Source organism: Haliotis rubra, unplaced genomic scaffold, assembly GCF_003918875.1.
Source record: "Haliotis rubra isolate DU_JTF1 unplaced genomic scaffold, ASM391887v1 Scf421, whole genome shotgun sequence".
NCBI lineage: Eukaryota > Metazoa > Mollusca > Gastropoda > Lepetellida > Haliotidae > Haliotis > Haliotis rubra.
Window position 1 is genome coordinate 558,614 of NW_025767104.1, and position 24,098 is coordinate 582,711.

At 39.3% G+C, this 24,098-nt stretch overlaps 1 protein-coding gene across 2 annotated transcripts in view; it reads right to left on the minus strand.

Annotated features, from left to right (window-relative positions):
• Positions 1-8,389: 8,389 nt before the first annotated feature.
• LOC124288640 (transmembrane protein 117-like) overlaps positions 8,390-24,098 on the minus strand; it is a 49,739-nt gene continuing 34,030 nt past the window's right edge. Inside the window, exons 2-6 of one of the 2 annotated variants that reach the window (XM_046725192.1) lie at positions 20,932-21,587; positions 17,127-17,362; positions 15,420-15,677; positions 13,342-13,471; positions 8,390-10,895 (exon numbers count right to left, since the gene is read on the minus strand). In XM_046725192.1, coding sequence (XP_046581148.1) covers positions 10,333-10,895; positions 13,342-13,471; positions 15,420-15,677; positions 17,127-17,362; positions 20,932-21,355 — 1,611 coding nt within the window. In that variant the 5' untranslated portion in view covers positions 21,356-21,587 and the 3' untranslated portion in view covers positions 8,390-10,332. Of the gene's footprint in view, positions 10,896-12,680; positions 12,707-13,341; positions 13,472-15,419; positions 15,678-17,126; positions 17,363-20,931; positions 21,588-24,098 lie in introns of those variants that run through there. The other variant, XM_046725193.1, reaches the window with a different exon arrangement.

The window sequence follows — 24,098 nt, forward strand, 5'->3', positions numbered from 1 at the left end:
CGAAGGGGTGTCATCAGTCCCCAGACGGTACGACGGCGATTAAGACTGACGAGTCCAGACTCAATCTCAGTCATGCGGATGGAAGTCTCCGAGTCCGGCGTCGATGTGAAGAACGTATGCTGGATGTTGAGTTCAGCAGCTGAACCGCTGGTAGGTGAAGGCGTTATGATTTGGGGGAGTGTTGGTAGTCGTGGCAGGACACATCTATACATCTGTCGAGTCTGGAACAGACATTTCTGGTGTCCTCCGCCGTGATATTGATGGAATATTGCTAAATGCGGCGTAAAACTAAAGTCACTCACTAACTCACTGGAACAGACAATCCAGTGATCAACAGCATGAGCATCGATCTACGCAACTGGGAACCGATGACCCGTGTCAACAATGTCAGCGAGCCTGACCACGTGCACTCGATCCTGTTAGTCGCCTCTTGCGACAAGCGTGGGTTCATGCTTGGCTAGACCGTATGGGCAACCAGTATTAGATTTATTGTTCAAAGCTGCACTCAGCAATATTCAAAAAATATATGACCCTAGTCTGTACATATTGAGGCTGCATCAGATATTCCATTGATATTCATCATGGACATTACTCCACTTCGATGGAATACGATGACATACATCGAGCATGTCAGCTTTACCATCGAGCCCATTAGTCGCCTCGTAGGACAAACACGGTTTGCTGTACACCATTTCTAAATTTGATCTTCACGGGTAGATCACGAATAGTGATTGGATATTGCTTCACCAGTGTTATGTGATCAGACTTTATGCAACCGGTTCGACCAAACTGGTTTTATAGCAAGGGATGTGATGATGATTTTTATGCAGGAGCATGTACAATGTGAAGGACACACACACCCCACACACCCCATAAAAAAATTACGCACAAAGTAAGATACGACACTGCATATCATGTACAAAATCAATTACCCCCTTTCCATAATATTTAAGCATAAATTTTCAATATCGTAATGTACCAAATTGCTGACCCTCCCTACCTCCCCAGAACAATATGGGTGACACACAACACCCCACCCAAATTACGAATGGTCCTTCATAAGGGTATGTTGTGACATCATTAGCTAGTTCACACCTGTGAGGTGAGGTGAGGTGAGGTGAGGTGAGGTGAGGTGAGGTGAGGTGAAATTGGGTTTAACGTCGTACTTGAGAATATTTCGCTCATATGACGACGTGCATGCGCGTGTATGTGTATGTGCGTCTGCTTGTACTAGCCCAGACTGAAGCTGGTTTTATAGTGCTAGCCCACTGAGATACCATGCCACAGTGAAGCATGAATACCCCACTCAGACACATTATACTGACTCCGAGCCGACCAGTCCTTGTTGTACCCATTAATGCCGAGCGCCAGGCAGGGACCAACAAGTACCATATTTTAACGTCTTTTGGTATGACGTGGTCGGGGATCGAACCCGCAACCTTCCGCTCTCCGGGCGGACGCTCTAACCACTACACCACGGAGGCGGTCTTCACACCTGTAGCTAGCTAAAACACATTGTAGAATAAGGTGCTAGGGTATATTTTGCTCCAGTCTTCCTTGAGGAGGAGCACAAACCTAGTCTCATATATTACAATTATGATGATCAAAACAGTATGGAAACCAAAGAATTATCATGAAATAATTTATTTGATTAAATATATTTGTCAAATAGAAACAATAACAGTACAAAATAACCATGACAAAAATATAGACCAACCAAACTATTTTTACAGAGCTTGGGGAGAATATACAGTGCCAAACAATACTCTCTACAATGGGTTGAACATTCTGATATGGACAAACAGTTACATATAATACACATAATGATAATATCAACTTAAAAGAAAGCACAGCAGCCATTATATTGACTAACATACAATAGTGAAAGCGACAGCTTTTATACAGTGTTGAGAAACCAACCAGATCTAAACCAAATAAATGGCAGCAACCACACATTACTAACTATAGCAGGTACTGGAGTTCACCTTTGAAAAACAAACCAACATCAAGTTATTCTGATATTGTTCTTTGAACATCAATATTTTGCACCTGGATCTGGGTAAAGGTACTGAACCATCACACTTCATAAAAAATCAATACCATTTGCTTTTTAATTCATGTTGAAGGACTTATGAAGGACAACATAACAACTGACACTTTTCATAAGATCAATTATAAAGTTCTTATCAAAATACATAATGATATTCCTCAGACTGTCTTGACAAAAGTACACCAAGAAACATGGCACTCAAATATTTGTGTAAATGTTCACATTTCATCAGATTAAATATCAATTACTGAGGTTGGATGTGATAGAAAACAAATTGAAAAATTGAGTTTTGTCAGAAAAGAATTCCTTTGAAGTATACGGATGACAAAGTACACACCACTTATTGAAACACAACAGGTTCTTATATCTTCATCAAGCAGGGTACCTGACTGTGTGAGTGAGTTAGCTGGGTTTAATGCCACTTCAATCAGTATTCCAGTAATACCATGGTGATGTGCTGCTAATCTGAGACAGTTACCATTTCATGAAACCAACAAGCATGGGTAAAGGGCGCTAACAGCTAGAAACGACAAACATACTTGTTCTGGGATTCAAACCCACAGGCATAGGTTTATGATATGTCCAAGGGACATAACCCTACACTGCAAATATCTCCCCATGAGACTACTGGGCCACCTGTGCTTCCTTGGTGCTGGAATCAAAGCCTTCTTTGAAAATCCAGAACAAATGCAACAGTCTCATCTTAGCATTGATAAGTGAATAGGGTAAACAGTGTTCAGTGACATCACCCGGCACCAGTGTAATGAAGAGTGAGTTTAGTTTTACTCCACTTTTAGCAACATTCCTGCAAATATCAGGGCGGGGGACACCCTAAATGGGCTTCACACATTGTGCCCACATGGGAAATCAAACTCAGGTCTTTGGCATGACAAGCGAATGCCTTAACCACTAGACTACCCCAGTACTCCGAAGTGAAGAAAGAAAGCCACAGTGACAATGGAGTAGCCATTTAGCATGAATGTGTACCCTGGATCATAACCAGGATTAATCTGGAGTTGAACTCATGCCAGCAGATCCTGGTACAGCTTAGACCACTTGGCCAACCTTCCTTTTTGGCATTGTCCTTTTGATCTTTCTGAATATCATTTATTTGAGGTCAAAACATGAAGGAGGTGGATGTCCTATCATGTAACAGCATTAAAGTAGCCCAGATGTTAAAGCATTAGTTCATCACACCAAAACCCCCAGTTTGAATCCCAATCGGGGAAATATTTGAGTATGGCCATTTCTGGTGTACCCTGTAGTGATATTGCTGGGGTATTGATGAAATCAGAGCAAAACCTTACTTATTCACCCACTCAGTTTGTCTATATCCCAGCTACCCATAACTGTACAGAGCACAGCACAATCACAGAACTAGAACAATAAGTCCCACTCTTCAACAAAGTGTCAGTTGAGTAGGGCTGCACAATATAACCGGTTTGCCGGTATTTACCGGTTCAGACATGAAAACGATACGTATTGCGATACACTGATCGAAAACCGGTATTTTGACATGCAATCGGAAAACTTCGTAACACTCGAAATCTTCAGATATTTCCATTTTTGAATTGTTCCTTTCCTTGTTTCATTTGTGCCAAACATTATTTACATTTTTATTTTGTCATGATTAAACTTTTTATTAAAGCTTAATCAAGCATTGTGATTTTGTTGTGTTTTTACTTTATAAATCAAGCATTAACTCGACTATAAGTAGTTTTTTGTTAAAAAAACCTTCTTGCAATATATTGCAATACATATCGCAATACATGCTTTCGTTTCTCAATATATCGCAATATGAAAATTCCCTGCAAAACCCACCCCTACAGTTGAGTTATGCCACTTTTAGCAATATTCCAGAAATATCACGGCGGGGGACACCGGAAATGGGCTTCACACATTGTACCCATGTGGGGACTCGAACCTGGGTCTTCGGCGTGATGAGCGAACCCTTTAACCACAAGGCTACCCCACCGCCCCTCTCCAACAGAGACAGGAGTAACCAGTTAACATTAATATGATATCCAAGAAACTTAAACTCTAGGCCATCAATACATATAGCAGAAGCCACAGAATATTGCTCTTTATAACATAGAATGTAAACATCCAGGTATGAACCAATAGCACTTGGGTATGTACATGTTTCCAGTTTCTCCCACAGCAACATAGGCGCATTGTAAATTCAAACATATTTGAATGTAGTAACATTTATATGATGTGTTTTCAATGATAGTAAGTCTCACATACGCTCACTTTTTAAACAAAGTTGAAAAACATTTCACACAAACACAACCTTTCTTGGTTATGTAAGGCTTCTGTTTATTGGCCTTTCATTTCATCATTAGCCAATCAGAAATCTGCTTTCAAAATAAACAAGTTTCAGGTATTGAACATGCTTGAACATGCCTTTTACAACAGTTAAACACGTGTTTACGTTCGCCATGTTACAGAGTTGAACAGTCACGACGTTGATCTACCCAATACCAATACATACGGGGAAAGGGGTCGACTTATATTTGAGTTACATGGTTTTAGCAAGAATTTAGAGGGTTGAGAAAGGGGCCCGACTTATAGTGAGATCCAACTTATAGTCGGTCATATACGGTACATTAACCCACAGCTCAAAATGATTTAGTTTATTAGCAACAAATACATATCCAGCTTGCTATTAATGCACACAAGAAAACTGATTCCTTATGGCTGTAATGATATGAAACAATATATAATATCACATATAGCACATGTCTGCACTGTAGTTCAAGGCTGGGCTGGCACATTACCACAAATACATGTATACAATATATATAACATAGACCTATGTACACTATACAGGAGGTTCACATTAGACAGGTTATCTTATACATATACACCATGTTAAAGAGAATTCTACATACTTGTGAGTTCAGATTACTTTATAAAACACTTTACATCAGAACAAAAGGGTCTTCAACATTTCTTGAAAATCGTTTGAAATTTGAACCACAAAATGTCATGAACAAATCACAAACTAATCACGTTGCTTTATTGGTAGAAATGTTTGAGCAAAATATAACCATCATATCAAATGTTTGAGTTAACAAATAATATAATTATGAGATTCATACATGGATTAATAACAGACAACATCCACAGTTAGTACAAGTATACAGATGGAATATTAGGAGTTTACGGAACGGACAAATGTGTATCAAGTACAGAGAGGACACAATTGGTTGGATGGTTGTTGCTTAACGCCGCGCTCAGCAATATTCCAGCTATATGGCGGCGGTGTGTAAATAATTGAGTCTGGACCAGGCAATCCAGTTATCAACAGCATGAGCATCGATCTACGCAATTGGGATATGATGACATGTCAACTAAGTTAGCGAGCCTGAACACCCGATCCCGTTAGTCGCCTCTTACGACAAGTATGGGTTACTGAAGATCAATTCTAACCCGGATCTTAATCGGTAGATATAGAGGACGCAGAAAAAAAGATAATATGGCGTCCTGGGGATGCACAAAAGTACTCACTGAAAACATTCCACACAAAATATGAAGTCCCTGTTATAAAGATAACCATTGCATTCTACAGTAAAGTGCACTACACCACTACATTACTTCAGAGGACCCTCGTGTTTTCTGGAAGGACCCTTGAATTTGGACACCCTGGACTCTCAGTTTTGTGTGGAACAGTAAAACCCTGTATATAATACATAGATTTGCATCCATATAACCGGAAATATCCATGGTCAATACTAGCACATACATGACATGTATATAAACATAGCTTTACACATACTATAAAATGCAATACATAATCTAACTGAAATAGACAACAATGGTAGGAAACTAACAAGTTACATGTTTTAAGCAGGTATGGCAGTTACAAAAGTTCAAATAACATGCATAAGCAGCACATATAATCTGATAATATATATAATGACATTTGATGATTTATTGATAGTTACTTATTTCATCAGAGTGTCAGATGCCTGTGATATAGGGAGGGCCTCGTAAGGTATGTCGACCCTGTGTCATGTGGCACACTTTTATAAACCTAATTTTTTTAAGGCTTTTTCAATAGTACAAAGTCTAATGCTGAGTACAGACTGGTTATACGTCACGATTTTCCTTAAACTTCCATAATGTGAATTGAACCTGCAATCTCCGACACTATGTTTTTGCACTGACACACCAAGGTGGGTGAGTGAGTTTAGTTTTACGCCGCTTTTAGAATATCCCAGCAATATTCTTGACCATATATATTTATTTTAGGCCTAATGTTTTGTAAAAAATTAATTAACAAACAAAAAAGGTCTTAAAGACATTCAAAATGTAAACATTGCTCCAAGTAAATACCATAAAAATAGGTTTACATTTGTACTTGTAAATGAAATAGAATTTTTAATTAGAATGTTTAGCATTGCATGAGAGCTGATTGTCAGAAACAGACCAGTCTTGGAGTCTGTATGGCACATCATTAAACATTTACTGGAACAAACTGAACATATGCATGCATTACTACTCCTAGACAAAAATGTCTCTCAGATGTGCAATGCATTTGTGAAAAGGTTCTCTACATGTTAGGGATGTTCTCAATAGTTGAGACAGCTGACTGGTTGTTAAACCTTCCCAGCAGGTTAAGGATAACACAAATGGCTACCTATGAATAACACTACCACAGGTAAGAGCACCACCAGGAAAGTATGGTCAGTGTTACCTAGTTATATTCACTGGAGTCTAAGAGCAGTACTGGTCCTCACTTTTGTGGTTCTCAGTTGCAGATGCAGATATGATTGTTTTGGCATGATCATCACTGAATGTATCACAAGCAATAATGGCCAATGGTAAATATATTTCTATAATGACCATGAAATTGAAAAGTCAGATCTTGGAGACCATTAACAATGTTGGCGAATTTCCAAAAGAACTGAAAATAATGCCATCAATGTCCAATGGCGCCAATGTACATGTTGCTGATGATTTACTGGAAAACTGAAAATTGACTTAAAATGCACCCCTTCTGGTCTTGTTATTCACATTTATATATTCTACTGAAAAGAATATAAGGACCTACCGATTCTTCCAAATTATTACAGTTAATTGTCGATGGCATGTCTACGCAGTTTTTTATAGGAATATTTTTATCATTTTTTATTGTATCTATCTTTTTTGTGAACATAACATGAATATAACATGCCCTCTAGAAGACTTGTTTTCTGATTGAATGAACGATACACTGGGCAGAGACTGGGATGCATTACTCTCCTCATTGTCATTGACCATGCGTCAGTTTATTGGGAAACAATTAGATTTTTTTTCATTTACAAAAATGATTATTAAAGAAGCTTCCAACTGAAATCGTTTCTGAGCTTCCTGATATTTGATGCTGGTTGATCCGAAAACCAAAATTTGGAAATATCACCTGAATTGGTTGATAATACAGTGAAACCTATACAGAACTGGGGAAACAGCAGACATCTAATCTATGGTTTGCATTTCCCTGTGTGAGGCATTAAAAGACTGCTTATCAGCAGCAACACTATCTTTATCTGTTATTGTTTCAAGATGGCTGATGGTCAGGAAATTAGAGTTAGCTCCCTTTTATGTACTTGACCTTACAAAATGTGAAACAACATTGCTAATTCTGACAAAATATAACAATATTAGTATGTATTTGAGAGCTATATGAAAAACAGTGGTTTCAGCAGAAGGCAAGGAAATCAGTCAAAGATCCAATTGTTGTAAGGCTTCTTTGTTCTGGACCAAATCCAAAGAGATCAATTCCATAGTTTTGGACTACTGAGGACACCTTTTAGCAAGGCACAACACAATGAGAAGCAGGAGCTAAAAAACATATCACCCTGCTGACAATTTATATATATTTTAAGGATTAGTCAGTAGATAACATATATTTCTGATGGGTGAGTATTTTACCTCTTGAGAGCAAAAGAATTTATCAAAAATCTTCACAAATATCACCTTTGGATTTAAACAAATGATAAACAGACTAGACATCTTGAAACTATATCAACATTTCAAAATATACTACATTTGCAGATTGGTATATAAAACTTGATAAACACCTGTTCAATGCTGATATATACTGACACACATTGGTATCAAAGAGTATAAATGAATACAGAAAATAATTTAGTCAGCTAAGTAAAGTAATACACTTTAGCAAAGTATGGCCAGACCCAATTTTATTTCTTGTTTTACAGATCCGCTGGTCGTATTTTTTAAAGAAAAATAAAAAAAATATTTAAAAAATTCCCTGCTCAAAAAATAAAATCCTAATGTTTTATTGGCCCAAAATGTATAACCTTACAAGAATTTTTTTTAGATTGTTTTTTGCCCCATATACACTTCATAAACTGCCAAAAGTAAAATAGTTTTAGTATATAAAAGGAATACTACTTTGACTGGTGATTTAAAAAAAAAAAATCCCCACCTGTCTTGAAATTTTCTGAGGACAAAAATCAGTAAAACAAGAAATAATATTGGTCTGGCCTAATATAGATGGCAACTTTACAAAATCCAAGGTATATCATTAAAAACATTTTAAATATATGGCACAACATATAAGGTCCCCGGAGCATTAATTGGCAACATGGTTAATGTTCAAATTTAACTAGAAAATAGAAATATATGAATATTAGACAATTAAAAATGGTTATATCTGTCATTATCCAGTGTATAAAATATCAAATCTGTTGGGATAAGACCCTGGTATCAAACCCCTGTTCACCTCATGAATTGCACAATCACAAACGTGTTCATGTTTCATTGTGACTGAGAAAAACCTTAATTTGCAGCTTGAACACCCAGAAAGCTTATTAGATTGAATATGCTATCAAAACTTGCTAACATATATTGATACATCTCTTTACATGATAGTATCAAATTTTCTATCCCTAATATCACACTGTCATTTATTGTAAGGGTTCTAATAACAATTAAACTTGTCTTAATATAGCCCCAGTGTTAAACACGAAAACGTGAATAAAATCATGGAAAAGACATTAACAGACTAGTCAAGACTAGACGACAGAAACGTTTTGGAACCAGCTATATTTAATAACCATTCTGTTAGCATCTATACCTGAATGTCACATCCATTGCAATAAACAAGTTGTCAATCCATATAACTTGCTCGTCTTAAATATCATCTCATTTGCATTTATACTCACTTCATACAACAATACTTTCCAGAGAGTGAGTGAGTTAGTGAGTAAGTTGAGTTCAACATTCATTGTTTCAGGTCATGATGTGACTGGGCTACCAATGAGTATGTTGTAGTCTTATGGCACAGGCAGCAATATCAACCTTATATCATGGTGGCCCTGGGGTGGAAATAACTTTAACATCGATAGTGTACTCCGGTACAGTGGCACATGTAAAGTCACTCACCCTGATAATTTTTCCACTATACCGACTGTTTTCTTGCTGATTTTGTAAATAAGCAACATAATTAACATTGGAAAGTCAACTGGACACCCGTACAGTGTGATATACAAATTTGCTTGCCCGACAGAAAAAACAGTGGACACGGACGTCGGTCAATAGTTATTTCCACCCCTGGTGGCCTGTGGTCAGTTCTTGACCAATCAAACCACTGATCAGTAGTGTGATGTCACACTGCCAATAGTTGCGATTCCATCTTAGTTTCAGTTTTGTGCAACATGAAAGAAAATACAAGGCAGGTCTTTAACTGTTCCTGACAGTCATGCTCTACAAAAATACACATGATTTTATCTGCTGAAAAAATATACCATGAATTTATTCCAATCACTCATATAAAGAACTGTAAATGGTATAAACCTCTTCAAAATGACTTTTGGCTGTTATCAAATTACATTTTACTTTCTGGCATTTATGATATCAAATTACATTTTACTTTCTGGCATTTATGATATCAATTTAGATCTTGCTTTCTGATATTTCTTGTATCAAATTACATGTTACTTTCTCGTATGTGTAATATCGAATTAGACTTTACCCTCTGGTAAGTTTAATATCAAATTACATTTTACTCTCTGCTACTTGAATTATGAAATTACATTTTAATTTGAGGAACGTGTAATATGAAATTACATTTTTCCCTCTGGTAAGTATTATCAAATTACGTTTTACTCTCTGGTATTTGTGGTAAGAAATGACATTTTACTATATAGTACACGAAATTCAAATGACATTTTAGTCTATGAGAACTGATTCTATAGTTTTTGAATGAATTTTTGTTGTCTAAATATTATAACCAATCATAAAAATCAAATCAAAGTGATCATTTTACATTTCTAATTTGCAGGCAGGTCCCAATTTTGAGCATAAGATTCTTGTGGTTTTTGCGCAGGTGGAGGATCTTGTCCTCGTTTTCTGAAATACATCAATATTGGTTCTGCCGTCCTGATTCGGTTCCGCAACCGACGCCAGTGGAATCTGGCACTAAATCGCCTCTTCTTTCTTTTCTTTAACCTCCCTGCATAAGGATCCTCTTTTGTCGGCTTAAATCGTCCATATCTAAATATGAAAAACCCAAACATAATGAAAACCGTAAGACATGGCAAGAAAGCCATGCATTTGGCTGCAAGGTGGTAGTCATAGAAACGGGTATTCATTACGTTATCTCCTGAAATGTACGACAGATTAGTAGCTGGGTTAATCGTGGAGTTCCTGAAATCAAAACTAAGTTGTGTCTCATTGAATGTTTCCAGGCTGTAGGAGTCGGTGACGGTGTGGATCTTGCCTTCGGAGTCGACGTACTGGCCGAACTCTTTGGGTTGGTAGAACATTTGGTTCTTCCACATGTTCAGGTCGAGGAGAAGCACGAGGAACAAGACGCCATAGTTGAACCACTTTCCTGGAATTGAATAACACATTGTGTTAGTGAGTGAGTGGGTTTATGCATTGGCATGCCAGCCATATCCAAATGGTGGAAATCAGAAAAGGGCTTCAAACATCGTATATATAAGAGATTGGTCATTTATTATAGGGATGTGTTGAGTTGGATGGGTTAGGTATATCTTCCTGAGACCCCCTCCACCTCTCTATGTTATATGACAACTTCCTTAAAAATTTGAACTTTTATTTCTAGAAATAGGACTGTTAATGTATCACTGTTGGTTTACCTGTAATTTGTAAGGTGACCGGGTCATGCATTTCTAGTATGTACTGGCCTACCTCTAATGTGACCAGGTGAAGCACCTCTGTTAATCATTGGCTACCTCTAATGTGACCAGGTGAAGCATCTCTGTTAATCATTGGCTACCTCTAATGTGACCAGGTGAAGCATCTCTGTTAATCATTGGCTACCTCTAATGTGACCAGGTGAAGCATCTCTGTTAATCATTGGCTACCTCTAATGTGACCAGGTGAAGCATCTCTGTTAATCATTGGCTACCTCTAATGTGACCAGGTGAAGCATCTCTGTTAATCATTGGCTACCTCTAATGTGACCAGGTGAAGCATCTCTGTTAATCATTGGCTACCTCTAATGTGACCAGGTGAAGCATCTCTGTCAATCATTGGCTACCTGTAGTGTGACCAGGTGAAGCATCTCTGTTAATCATTGGTTACCTCTAATGTGACCAGGTGAAGCATCTCTGTTAATCATTGGCTACCTCTAATGTGACCAGGTGAAGCATCTGTTAATCATTGGCTACCAGTAGTGTGACCAGGTGAAGCACCTCTGTTAACCATTGGCTACCTGTAGTGTGACCAGGTGAAGCATCTCTGTTAATCATTGGCTACCTGTAGTGTGACCAGGTGAAGCACCTCTGTTAATCATTGGCTACCTCTAATGTGACCAGGTGAAGCACCTGTTAATCACTGGCTACCTGTAGTGTGACCAGGTGAAGCACCTCTGTTAATCATTGGCTACCTCTAATGTGACCAGGTGAAGCATCTCTGTTAATCAGTGTGACCAGGTGAAGTGTGACCAGGTGAAGCATCTCTGTTAATCATTGGCTACCTGTAGTGTGACCAGGTGAAGCACCTCTGTTAATCATTGGCTACCTGTAGTGTGACCAGGTGAAGCACCTCTGTTAATCATTGGCTACCTCTAATGTGACCAGGTGAAGCACCTGTTAATCACTGGCTACCTGTAGTGTGACCAGGTGAAGCACCTCTGTTAATCATTGGCTACCTGTAGTGTGACCAGGTGAAGCACCTCTGTTAATCATTGGCTACCTCTAATGTGACCAGGTGAAGCATCTCTGTTAATCATTGGCTACCTCTAATGTGACCAGGTGAAGCATCTCTGTTAATCATTGGATACCTCTAATGTGACCAGGTGAAGCATCTCTGTTAATCATTGGCTACCTGTAGTGTGACCAGGTGAAGCACCTCTGTTAATCATTGGCTACCTCTAATGTGACCAGGTGAAGCATCTCTGTTAATCATTGGCTACCTCTAATGCGACCAGGTGAAGCATCTCTGTTAATCATTGGCTACCTCTAATGTGACCAGGTGAAGCACCTCTGTTAATCATTGGCTACCTCTAATGTGACCAGGTGAAGCACCTCTGTTAATCATTGCTACCTGTAGTGTGACCTGCTGAAGCACCTCTGTTAACCATTGGCTACCTGTAATGTGACCAGGTGAAGCACCTCTGTTAATCATTGGCTACCTGTAATGTGACCAGGTGAAGCACCTCTGTTAATCATTGGCTACCTGTAATGTGACCAATGATGAAGCACCTCTAGAGAGTGTTGACCTACCTGTAATGTGACCAATGATGAAGCACCTCTAGAGAGTGTTGACCTACCTGTAATGTTACCCGATGAAGCACCTCTAGAGAGTGTTGACCTACCTGTAATGTTACCCAATGAAGCACCTCTAGAGAGTGTTGACCTACCTGTAATGTTACCCGATGAAGCACCTCTAGAGAGTGTTGACCTACCTGTAATGTTACCCAATGAAGCACCTCTAGAGAGTGTTGACCTACCTGTAATGTTTACCCAATGAAGCACCTCTAGAGAGTGTTGACCTACCTGTAATGTTACCCGATGAAGCACCTCTAGAGAGTGTTGACCTACCTGTAATGTTACCCGATGAAGCACCTCTAGAGAGTGTTGACCTACCTGTAATGTTACCCGATGAAGCACCTCTAGAGGGTGTTGACCTACCTGTAATGTTACCCGATGAAGCACCTCTAGAGAGTGTTGACCTACCTGTAATGTTACCCGATGAAGCACCTCTAGAGAGTGTTGACCTACCTGTAATGTGACCCGATGAAGCACCTCTATAGAGTGTTGACCTACCTGTAATGTTACCCGATGAAGCACCTCTAGAGAGTGTTGACCTACCTGTAATATGGACTTGGTAGAACTCCTTCCTAAGGAACTTAGGGATGGGAATCTGGAACTTGATGTGTGCTGTGTTGAGACCAGGAAGCTTGATGTCGATGGCGCTGATAAAATGGGGGAAATCCCAGTCCTGCACACAGACAGATTACATTGAGTATAATGCCACAATTTGGACAGGACTTAAACATCAGTTTAATTTCAGAGGAAAGCGTAAAGTTATTCAGACTTTAGACAATTCTGTATTGTACAGTGCTGTGATAGACAGAATCATGACCTTGGATGATAGGATCATGGACACTCTCCTACCCAGAGTTCCATGCACCAAGCCAGCATAGTACCTCTGCCACAGGCCAGAAAAATGTGACGATTCGTCACATCTTGCACCGTCCATTCAATATAATGTACAGATTTTTTTTACTCTTATATTTTTGACGAGGCTACACATCTAACTTAAACATCTTTAATAGAATGAATTAGTTTCACTGAGAAAATATCCAAAAACATGTAACACTATTTCGATTTGTGGAGCGATCCTTTGTTTACATAGGTTGTACGGCTCCACGTGCTGTCATCGAAGCCGACAGAGAGCAAACGATGCAGCCAGTTTGATATCTAAATATGTACTGTCATAGACCTAACTGTCGCAGTTGTGGAAGAATATATATGTAACAATGTAAAACATTATGAAGAGAGCGCCGGAAAGCTTTCATGAGTCAAGTCTCTTCTTATTATGAATATGCGTTTGATTACAAACAAGAGAAAAGTCCGGTCACGTAATATGCAAATTAGCCTGTGGCAGTGATGTTATGCTAAGTCATCACTGCGCTGGAGTGTGGATCGTGGACTGACTTATAATGTACACAGTTCTCTTAACAAGACATGAATGGTGTGTTTCTTTGTTGAATCTTTTTTGCACATGACAGTTTACAACATTACTCAGAACTAGACTAAGCCCCATACTGTGGATAAGTGATTCACTGATTACATGTTGCCATAAGGAAAGAGTAACAGAACAAATGGACTCACTGACAGCTTCTTATAATGCCAGGACTATTAGTTCACCTACACAAACAACTATATCCATGCAGGTGATCTGAGAAATTGTTTTTTGTTTGTTGTTTAACGCTCAACTTCACGATATTCCAGCTACATGGCAGTAGTCTGTAAATAATCGAGCCTAGAATGGACAATCTAGTGATCAACAACATGAGCATCGCAGTTGGGAAACGATGACATGACTCAACCAAGTCAGCTGAACTTGACCATGTGACGTTCAATATTAACTTCCTCTTAGCTGCCTCTTACAACAAGCATGGGCTGGTGAAAACCAATTCTAACCTGGATATTCACAGGTATCTGAGAACATGAGGACTGCAGGAATGGACCATCTAGTGGTTAGTCTAGGTTCACTGATATGCAAGCCATGGAGATAGAGAGGATACATTGATGAAGCAAGACACATCACATCTCGTTATAACCATTTTCAAGGGCCCCTATACATGTTAAAAAAAACGTATGGTAAAATGTATCCTCTGTAATGGGTTTAACAACATCCGTTGATGTCATGATTATCGCATGAACGATTGTAAAACATGTCATTATCTTATAAAAGATAATTGCATCCTAAACACAAGCCGACCGCCTCCGTGGTGTAGTGGTTAGAGCGTCCGCCCGGAGAGCGGAAGGTCTCGGGTTCAATCCCCGACCGCGTCATACCAAAAGACGTTAAAATATGGTACTTGTTGGTCCCTGCCTGGCGCTCGGCATTAATGGGTACAACAAGGACTGGTCGGCTCGGAGTCAGTATAATGTGTCTGAGTGGGGTATTCATGCTTCACTGCATGGTATCTCAGTGGGCTAGCACTATAAAACCAGCTTAAGTCTGGGCTAGTACAAGCAGCCGCACTTACACATACACACGCATGCACGTCGTCATATGAGCGAAATATTCTCAAGCACGACGTTAAACCCAATTTCACCTCACCTAAACACAAGCCATCATTCAAGAGTTTAGAATGAAACTTACGTTTCTTTTGGAACTCAAATTATTTTTAGTTACTGATACAGAAGCATCTCACCTGCATAACGATGATCATATCCATAACCAGAATGAATGATGCAAGGAAAGACCGTGACATCTCATTGGTCGGTAAAAAGTCATGGTTCAGCTTATCCCAGCTGATGTAGTCAGTTGCTATGACGAATATGACGATAATCGATGTACAGGACGTGATGACCCAGAACAGGATGATGCGGTGATATCGTCTTATCCACCATGCTCGAACCTTCGGTGCCCAAGTCGGAAACAGCTTCTCTTGCAGCATGATGTCTGTAACCTAGAGGATGAAGAAATGTCTCAGCTGAAGGGAGTAAGATCACAGGTCATGGGGCAACATCACAGGTCATGGGGTAACATCACAGGTCATGGGGCATACAACGTCACAGGTCATGGGCATGCAACGTCACAGGTCATGGGGCATACAACGTCACAGGTCATTGGGCATACAACGTAACAGGTCATGGGACATACAACGTCACAGGTCATGGGACATACAACGCGTCACAGGTCATGCGCGCATACAACATCACAGGTCATTGGGGCATACAATGTCACAGGTCATTGGGGCATACAACATCACAGGTCATGGACATACAACATCACACGTCATGGGGCATACAAGCGTCACACGACATGGGACATACAACATCACAGGTCATTGGGGCAACATCACAGGTCATGGGACATACAACGTCACAGGTCATGGGGCATACAATGTCACAGGTCATTGGGGCATACAACGTCACAGATCATGGGGCATACAACATTACAGGTCATGGGGCAACATCACAGGTCATGGGGCACACAACATCACCACAGGTCATTAGGGCATACAACGTCACAGGTCATTGGGGCATACAACATCACAGGTCATGGGGCATACAACATTCACAGGTCATGGGGCAACATCACAGGTCATGGGGCATACAACATCACAGGTCATTGGTGCATACAACGTCACAGGTCATTGGGGCATACCTCACAGGTCATGGGGACCATCACAGATCATGCATCATACAAGCATATCATAGGGCATACAACATCACAGGTCATGGGACATACAACATCACAGGTCATGGGGCATACAACATCACAGGTCATGGGACATACAACATTACAGGTCATGGGGCAACATCACAGGTCATGGGGCATACAACATCACAGGTCCTTGGGGCATACAACATCACAGGTCATTGGGGCATACAACGTCACAGGTCATGGGGCATACAACATCACAGGTCATGGGGCAACATCACAGGTCATTGGGGCATACAACATCACAGGTCATGGGGCATACAACGTCACAGGTCATGGGACATACAACATCACAGGTCATGGGGCATACAACATCACAGGTCATGGGACATACAACGTCACAGGTCATGGGGCATACAACGTCACAGGTCATGGGGCATACAACATCACAGGTCATGGGGCATACAACATCACAGGTCATGGGACATACAACATCACAGGTCATGGGACATACAACACAGGTCATGGGGCATACAACACAGGTCATATATAATTGATATCCAACCGAGTGTGAGGGCTTCCTTGTGTAAGTCATAACAATCCAATGTAGCAATGTAACTTTATGACACCATGTTCAATGGCACCAAAATAACTAAAATGTCTATACTTTAAACGTATTTATGCACATTCTATTCCTTTGAATATAATTTTATAAACAAAGTAGAACAGTAGTGTTGCCATAAGAACCTACCATCCATGCAGTGAAGAAATCTCCACACCACGTGCCACACGCTGCAGCCTTGGTGAAGAAGGAGTTGGAGATGCCCATGAGGGAGGAGATCCGCCACTGCTCCGTAGAGTCGCCACCAATCATCAGGAGGCCGTTATACAGCCAGGATATGATGAAGAGGCACAGGATGACACAGAAAAACATAGTCATCCAGGAGCCTTGGTTGCTGGAGAACATCTTCAGCTTAAACAGCCGATCTGAAAGAAGAAATTACCTTACAGAAACAATTCTCAGAGCAATCTAAGAGTCCTTATTATAATAGTGAGTGAGTTGGGTTTTACGTTGCTTTTAGCAATATTCCAGCAATATCACGAGGGACACCAGAAATGGGTTTCCCACATTGTGCCCATATGGGGAATAGAACCCTGGCCTTCGGCGTGATGAATGAACACTTTAACCATTAGGCTACCCCACCACCACCCCTTATTATAACAAATAACCAGTACCACATCATGAAATATTTTGCTCTATTGTATCAATGTATATATATTTTCTAAAACTTGTGTTTTGGGTGTATTGAATGATGAACAGTGTAAAACCTAAAATAAATAATTAATATTGCATGATGGCATTAGCAAAACCTTTATCAACAAAATTTATACTACTATCTGGAACATGATGCTTGTATCATGAAAAAGAAACTGTATAACTTAATCTGTGCTGCATGTATCACTATGTTCAAAAAGAAAGTAGGGTTGCACCATCTTCCAGCAGACAGGATAGTCTATGAAATGACGAATAGAATATTTGATGCTTCAGAGAGCAATCAACATGATCAGACTACAGAACTGCGAAAGACAACATTCCAAAGTTTCAGGACTCCACGTCATACTGGGCATATCAGTATCAGCAGTCACGATGCTTCAACATCCTTTGTATCGCCAGGGTTCACATTTCCATAAGCTACGCTAGTCCCAGATTTCCACTGTTCTCACTACTGCAAATTACCAGCCCTTGATTGTCATTAATAATTTACCTTCCAATCAAACATCAACATAAGGAAACCTTTGGAAGCGAACGTACATGCCACCACCAGTTTTAATGGACTGGATGATTGCCGCTCAAATGTATAAACTATTCAAGGGGATTTCTTTTGCAATTCAAACAGTTTTGGGATGTTGAATTTCTTGCAAAGCAATTCAAATGGTTTTGGATGTTGAATTTCTTGAAAAAAATTCAAGGGGATTTCCTTTGTATGTCAAACAGTTTTGCAATGTTGAATTTCTTGAAAACAATTCATGTGGATTTCTTTTGTCAAACAGTTTTGCAATGTTGAATTTCTTGGAAACAATTCATGGGGATTTCTTTTGCATGTCAAACAGTTTCGCAATGATGAATTTCTTGCAAATTCCTTAAGGCCAGATCAATTTTATTTCTTGTTTTACAGATTCGCCTATCATATTTTTTCAAGAATAAGAAATAAAATATAAATTAATTTTCCCCATTCAAAAAATAAAATCCTGATGTTTTTATTGGCCAAAAATGTAAAGTTACAAGAAAAATGTTTTTTAAATGTTTTTGCCCCATATACACTTCATAAATTGCCAAAAGTAAAATACTTTGAGTATTTAGAAGGAATATTACTCTGACTAGTGATTTTATTTTTTTTCCCTCCTGCCTTTAGGTTTTCTGAGGACAAAAATCTGTAAAACAAGAAATAAAATTGGTCTGGCCTAAAATATCATAATTTGACAGCCCTGCCAAATTGCTGCTATCGTCAAAACAACACTGAGGCTGTTTTGTTACTTGCATTCTGAATGGTCAATTAGACTGAATAGTGAATCAAACTGGCAGATCAAGAGCAGGGCATATGAGAATGCAAAAATGCAGAAATGGATCTAGGGGTTAGAGCAGGCCTACTGAAATACAACCGCTGTATGCAGAGGATGAATGCTACAGTGAACGAGTAAGTCTGTAAGGGTTGGTAGACCTCAGTAATCCATTACTTCAGTGTTCACTAGTCTACCCCTTCACCAACCTGTGAAGATCCGGGTTGGAATTGATCTTCGGTAACCCATGCTTGTCATAAGAGGCGACTAATAGGATCGGGTGGTCAGGGTCGCTGACTTGGTTGACACATGTCATCGTATCCCAATTGCATAGATTGATACTCATGCTGTTGATCACTGGATTGTCTGGTCCACACTTAGCAATATTCCACCTATATGGCGGCAGTCTGTAAATAATCGAGTCTGGACCATACAATCCAGTGACAAACAGCATGTCTACACAATTGGGAACCGATAACATATGTCAACCAAAACAGTGAGCCTGACCACCTGATCCCGTTAGTCGCCTCTTACGGCAAGCATGGCTTACTGAAGACCAATTCTAACCCGAATCTTCACCTGTAATTTTGAAATGGACATAAATGAAATGAATAAAAATGACCTAAACAGTTTATTGATTGGGAGATCAATGCCGGACAATGCCACACAGCCTGACCAATTTGACAGTCTGGTAGGCTTCCGGAGTCAAGAACTTCTAAACTAGAAGCGTGAAAGGCGGCATTTGGGCCAAAATGTTGAATGGTTTTCCAAAATAAGAGTGAGTGAGTGAGTTTAGCAATATTTAGCAATATTCCAGCTATATGGCGGTGGTCTGTAAATAATCGAGTCTGGACCAGACAATCCAGTGATCAACACCATGAGCACCGATCCGCGCAATTAGGAATCGATGACATGTTTTAACCAAGTCAGCGACCCTGACCACCCGATCCCATTAGTTGCCTCTTATGACAAGCATGGGTTACTGAAGGCCAATATTCTAACCCGGACCATCACGGGTCTCCAAAATAAGAGAGGGAAGAAACCTGAAAATGATTATAAAGAAACTACTATTCATGATACCAAAATACCAATGTAACCATGGTAACTTGAAAAAGAAACTGGTCATATTTGATCTACCATGATGCAGAATCTTACCAAAACATCTGAAAAATTCTCACATGCTTACATGAAGAGATTCAAACTACATATGTGCTGAGCATGCAATCCTCATTCCATAGCTAGAATATATTGTATCTTAAAATCTTGTCAGATTGGAACCACTAATGGGGAATTTGAATCCCCGATTAGCCTGAATTTGATCCTTTGCCTTTCATGATTTGTCTAAAAGAAACTAATGCCCGTGATTCGTCTCTATTTTGTATTTTCCTGAACACTTAATGAGATTATGCTACATAAGTGAACTGAACAAGAATTTTTATCTGTGTTCAGCTCAAATCATTTCCCAAGTAGGAATTAGTTGTTGGGAAATTTATCATGTTTGTCATGTTTGTAGTCAATTGGATCAGATGGACAATTATCATAATTAGCGGTATTATTCAACTATTAATAGGTTCAATGACATTAATCCACACTGCCGATTGTTACAAAAGCAGCAAAATGATCAGGCCATGGAAACATTGAGTTAAATATAAAGTCTGAACATGTTAGGCAAAGTTAAACATGGCAGTTCCCTTTTGCAAAACCCCAAATTTGTTCTCTTGTACTGGTATGGTAGAAAAAACATTCATTATACACAAACGACCTTGTGAAATCATGGTGTCTACCACTGTTGACCCACAAGCTAACCGAAAAATTCTATGTAAAATTTTCTTAATCCATAAGAATATTTGTACACTTTTTAATTATCATACCCCAAAACCATTTCGAAACAATATTCCATTTTCCATTTACCACATATGAACATCATATATATCGTGATCATTTCAAAATGATCCAGAATAACACCCAAATTACCTTATGATCATTCCAATACTTACTGAAAACAATTTCATGAAAGAGGAGTTTTCCAATAATGCATCCAACTATTATTGCCACAATCCACAGAAACACCTTTAGCAGGCTCCATGCATTCGACGGATAGCGGGTGCATACAAAAGCAAAGTCATTTCCGATGACTGGAATTGAACATTCTTTACGGCTGTGTGCAACAGGATCCTCAGCGTAAATGAGAAAATTGCAAAACGTTACAAAATACGCCACAAACAACCTGCAGTATGGGTGCTGAAAGTAGTATCGAAAATCTCTCTCCATAAACAGGGAATAAACACTCGCTGCGTCGACTTCGTCCAGTCCCTGTTCGTTTAGACTTAACATCTCCGTCCTCCGGTTTTGTGGTGCCATTCTCTTCTTTGGTTCTTTTTTTCCTATCAGGCTTGTCCCCTTCACCATCGACTTGGTCATCCAGTTCAATGGTTTCGAAACTGGCAATCGGGGCTACGACATGCTCAATGGGTATGTCAGGTTTTTCATCTTCAGGTGCTTTCAGAGGTTGTTTCTGTTCAATGACTTCCGAGTCTGTGTTTTGGGGCTTCATGTTGTTTTCAGTAATTTCCACCTGTATGACCTCAGAATCTTTGACAATACTCAGCTTAGGTTTGTCTGGCTCATCCTCTTTGTCTTCTTCTTTCTGTTCCTGAAACCAACAGGAGTATAAATAGAAAATGACACATAACATCAACCCGAAAATAGAGCCACTGCATTGTAGCTCTCCTTGTAAGTAACAATTTACAATGTCACAAAGTGCACAAAATTTCCAGTCAGCATTGATGTTTCAATACTTTCAGTATAAATATGAAACTTCAGTAAACTGTACAGTTCAGTTTCCTCAGTCTGGCAAATTCAGAGAAGAAAATAATTTTATAGCCAAATATGCTGACTGAGAGAATTCATGTTCAAATCAAGGTCAGATATTGGAGGGTATTGTGAAAAACGATTCATATGTGTTGATTACCACAAATATGACAAATAATAAATTTCATTTCAATTTTACTTGACTTTAACAACTTGACAAGTCAGTCAGTGAGTACTAAAAGCCGATCCATTTAGTTTGTTTGGATATTTAAAAATTCAGCAATATCCTGTTATATGGTAACGGCCGCACATATCCAGTGCATGCTCAAGGCACATCTTATTGTCAATCTCAACTCCCTAGGGATCATACAACTCTTGCAGCCACTGGCAGTTGCCTTGTATAACAAATATATACCTGCTGGCTTTCCCATTTTTAAATTATTATTGAGGTACCCATTCACAGCTGGGTGGACTGGGACACATAGTCACAGCACTTTGTCCAAGTTTACTCACACACTTTTTGCAAGTTTACTGCTGTATCTGCAACTAGGTGTTTGCACGTATTCATGTGGCCATCATTTTGTCATATACCAACGGATTCGTGGGTTCTTTTAAGTGCACAGGGTTGTGTACTGTACACTAGACCACACTTTGAAGACACCTGTTTTATTCTTCCCCAAATGGGAACAATCAGTGAAGTTATTCCTGGTGGACCGTAGACTACCATAAATGAAGTTATCTTAGGCCAGACCAATTTTATTTCTTGTTTTACGGATCCGCCTGTCATATTTTTTCAAGAATTAGAAAAAAAATATAAAATAATTTTCCCCGCTCAAAAAATAAAATCCTAATGTTTTTATTGGCTAAAAATGTAAACATACAAGAAATTTTGTTTTTAGATTGTTTTTTGCCCAAAAGTAACATATTTGAATATTTAGGAGGAATATTAGTTAGACTGGTGATTTGATTTGATTTTCGTTCCCTCCTGCCTTTAGGTTTTCTCAGGACAAATATCCATAAAACAAGAAATAAAATTGGTCTGGCCTTATTTTAATATACATAGGTAACAAATAAAAATAATAAGGATTAATTCTTAATTTCAGACTGGCCCAGTCATTCCAGTTTAGAGTTTGAAGCCTTTCTTCATTTATTCTAGGACTAGGTGGTCCCATGCCATGATCAGTAAATGAGTCAATAAGACTGATTGATTTAATTAGGATTATACCTAAAGGCCAACACATTGCAGCTTGTGAGGCACCGACATGGAGTGATGCCAACACAATGACCTCATGCGAAACACTGTCATGTAACAATATGAAAATGAGAGTGTTTATCTCATAACCCTGTATACCACAATTAGAGGGAACTCTCCTGGCAATGTGATTCTAGGTTACCATGGTTACGGCAGAGAATCAGTACATCTGCAAATTTCACCAATTGGTGGATAATTGGATTAATCGCCAGTGAGACTCAGAGGAACTCAACCATCAAAGCTCAGTGTACTCTGGATGGTGTGGGTCATGGGTCAAGAGGTCAAAGTTGTGAGAATCAGGATGAAAGAACTAATGAATTTGTTATGGCGTAACATGTAATTCAGTAGTCCTGGTAGTCCAGCTCAATGTCCTTGAACCACATTTTGTACATTTCCACCAAGACTTGACTGTAATGCTATAGCCCTAAATACTGACTGACTGAGTTTGGTTTTACGCCGCTTTTAGCAATATTCCAGCAACATCACGGCAGGGGACACCAGAAATGGGCTTCACACATTGTGCCCATGTGGGGATTCGAACCCGGCGTGACGAGCCAACGCTTTAACCATTAGGCTACCCCACCGCCCCTATAGCCCTAAATAAACCATGTCCAAAGTTTTTCACAGCTTCCGAATCTCACATCTCACTAGAGCTCCACTCACACTTCAGGATGCGATTTCCGGTGTTTTTCTCAGTACCAAGTGTAACCTGGCTTACAGGTCTGTCTGCACCATAAATAATTTGGTTGCACCATAAAGTAATGTCACTGGTTCTAAAAGTATAAAACATAAATACTTGTTCAGTAATTTTCATAACAAGTTCTCAGTATCAGATACATTCAACAAAACCTGGCCCCATTGATGATAAATGATTCCGTTTCAATTTTGCATTACCTTTATTTATAAATCTCAGCCACATAATTTCTGCTGCATAACTGATTTATGTTTACACAAATGTTTATGCTGTAACAAGTCACTCGGAGAGTGAAACGTATTACTTCCAGTCACTTACTTCCCAACTAAAACACACGATGACAGCTATAAGATGCTGGAGGATTTATTGTTACCCACACCAGGTGCAACCTGTTACTGAAGGTAACC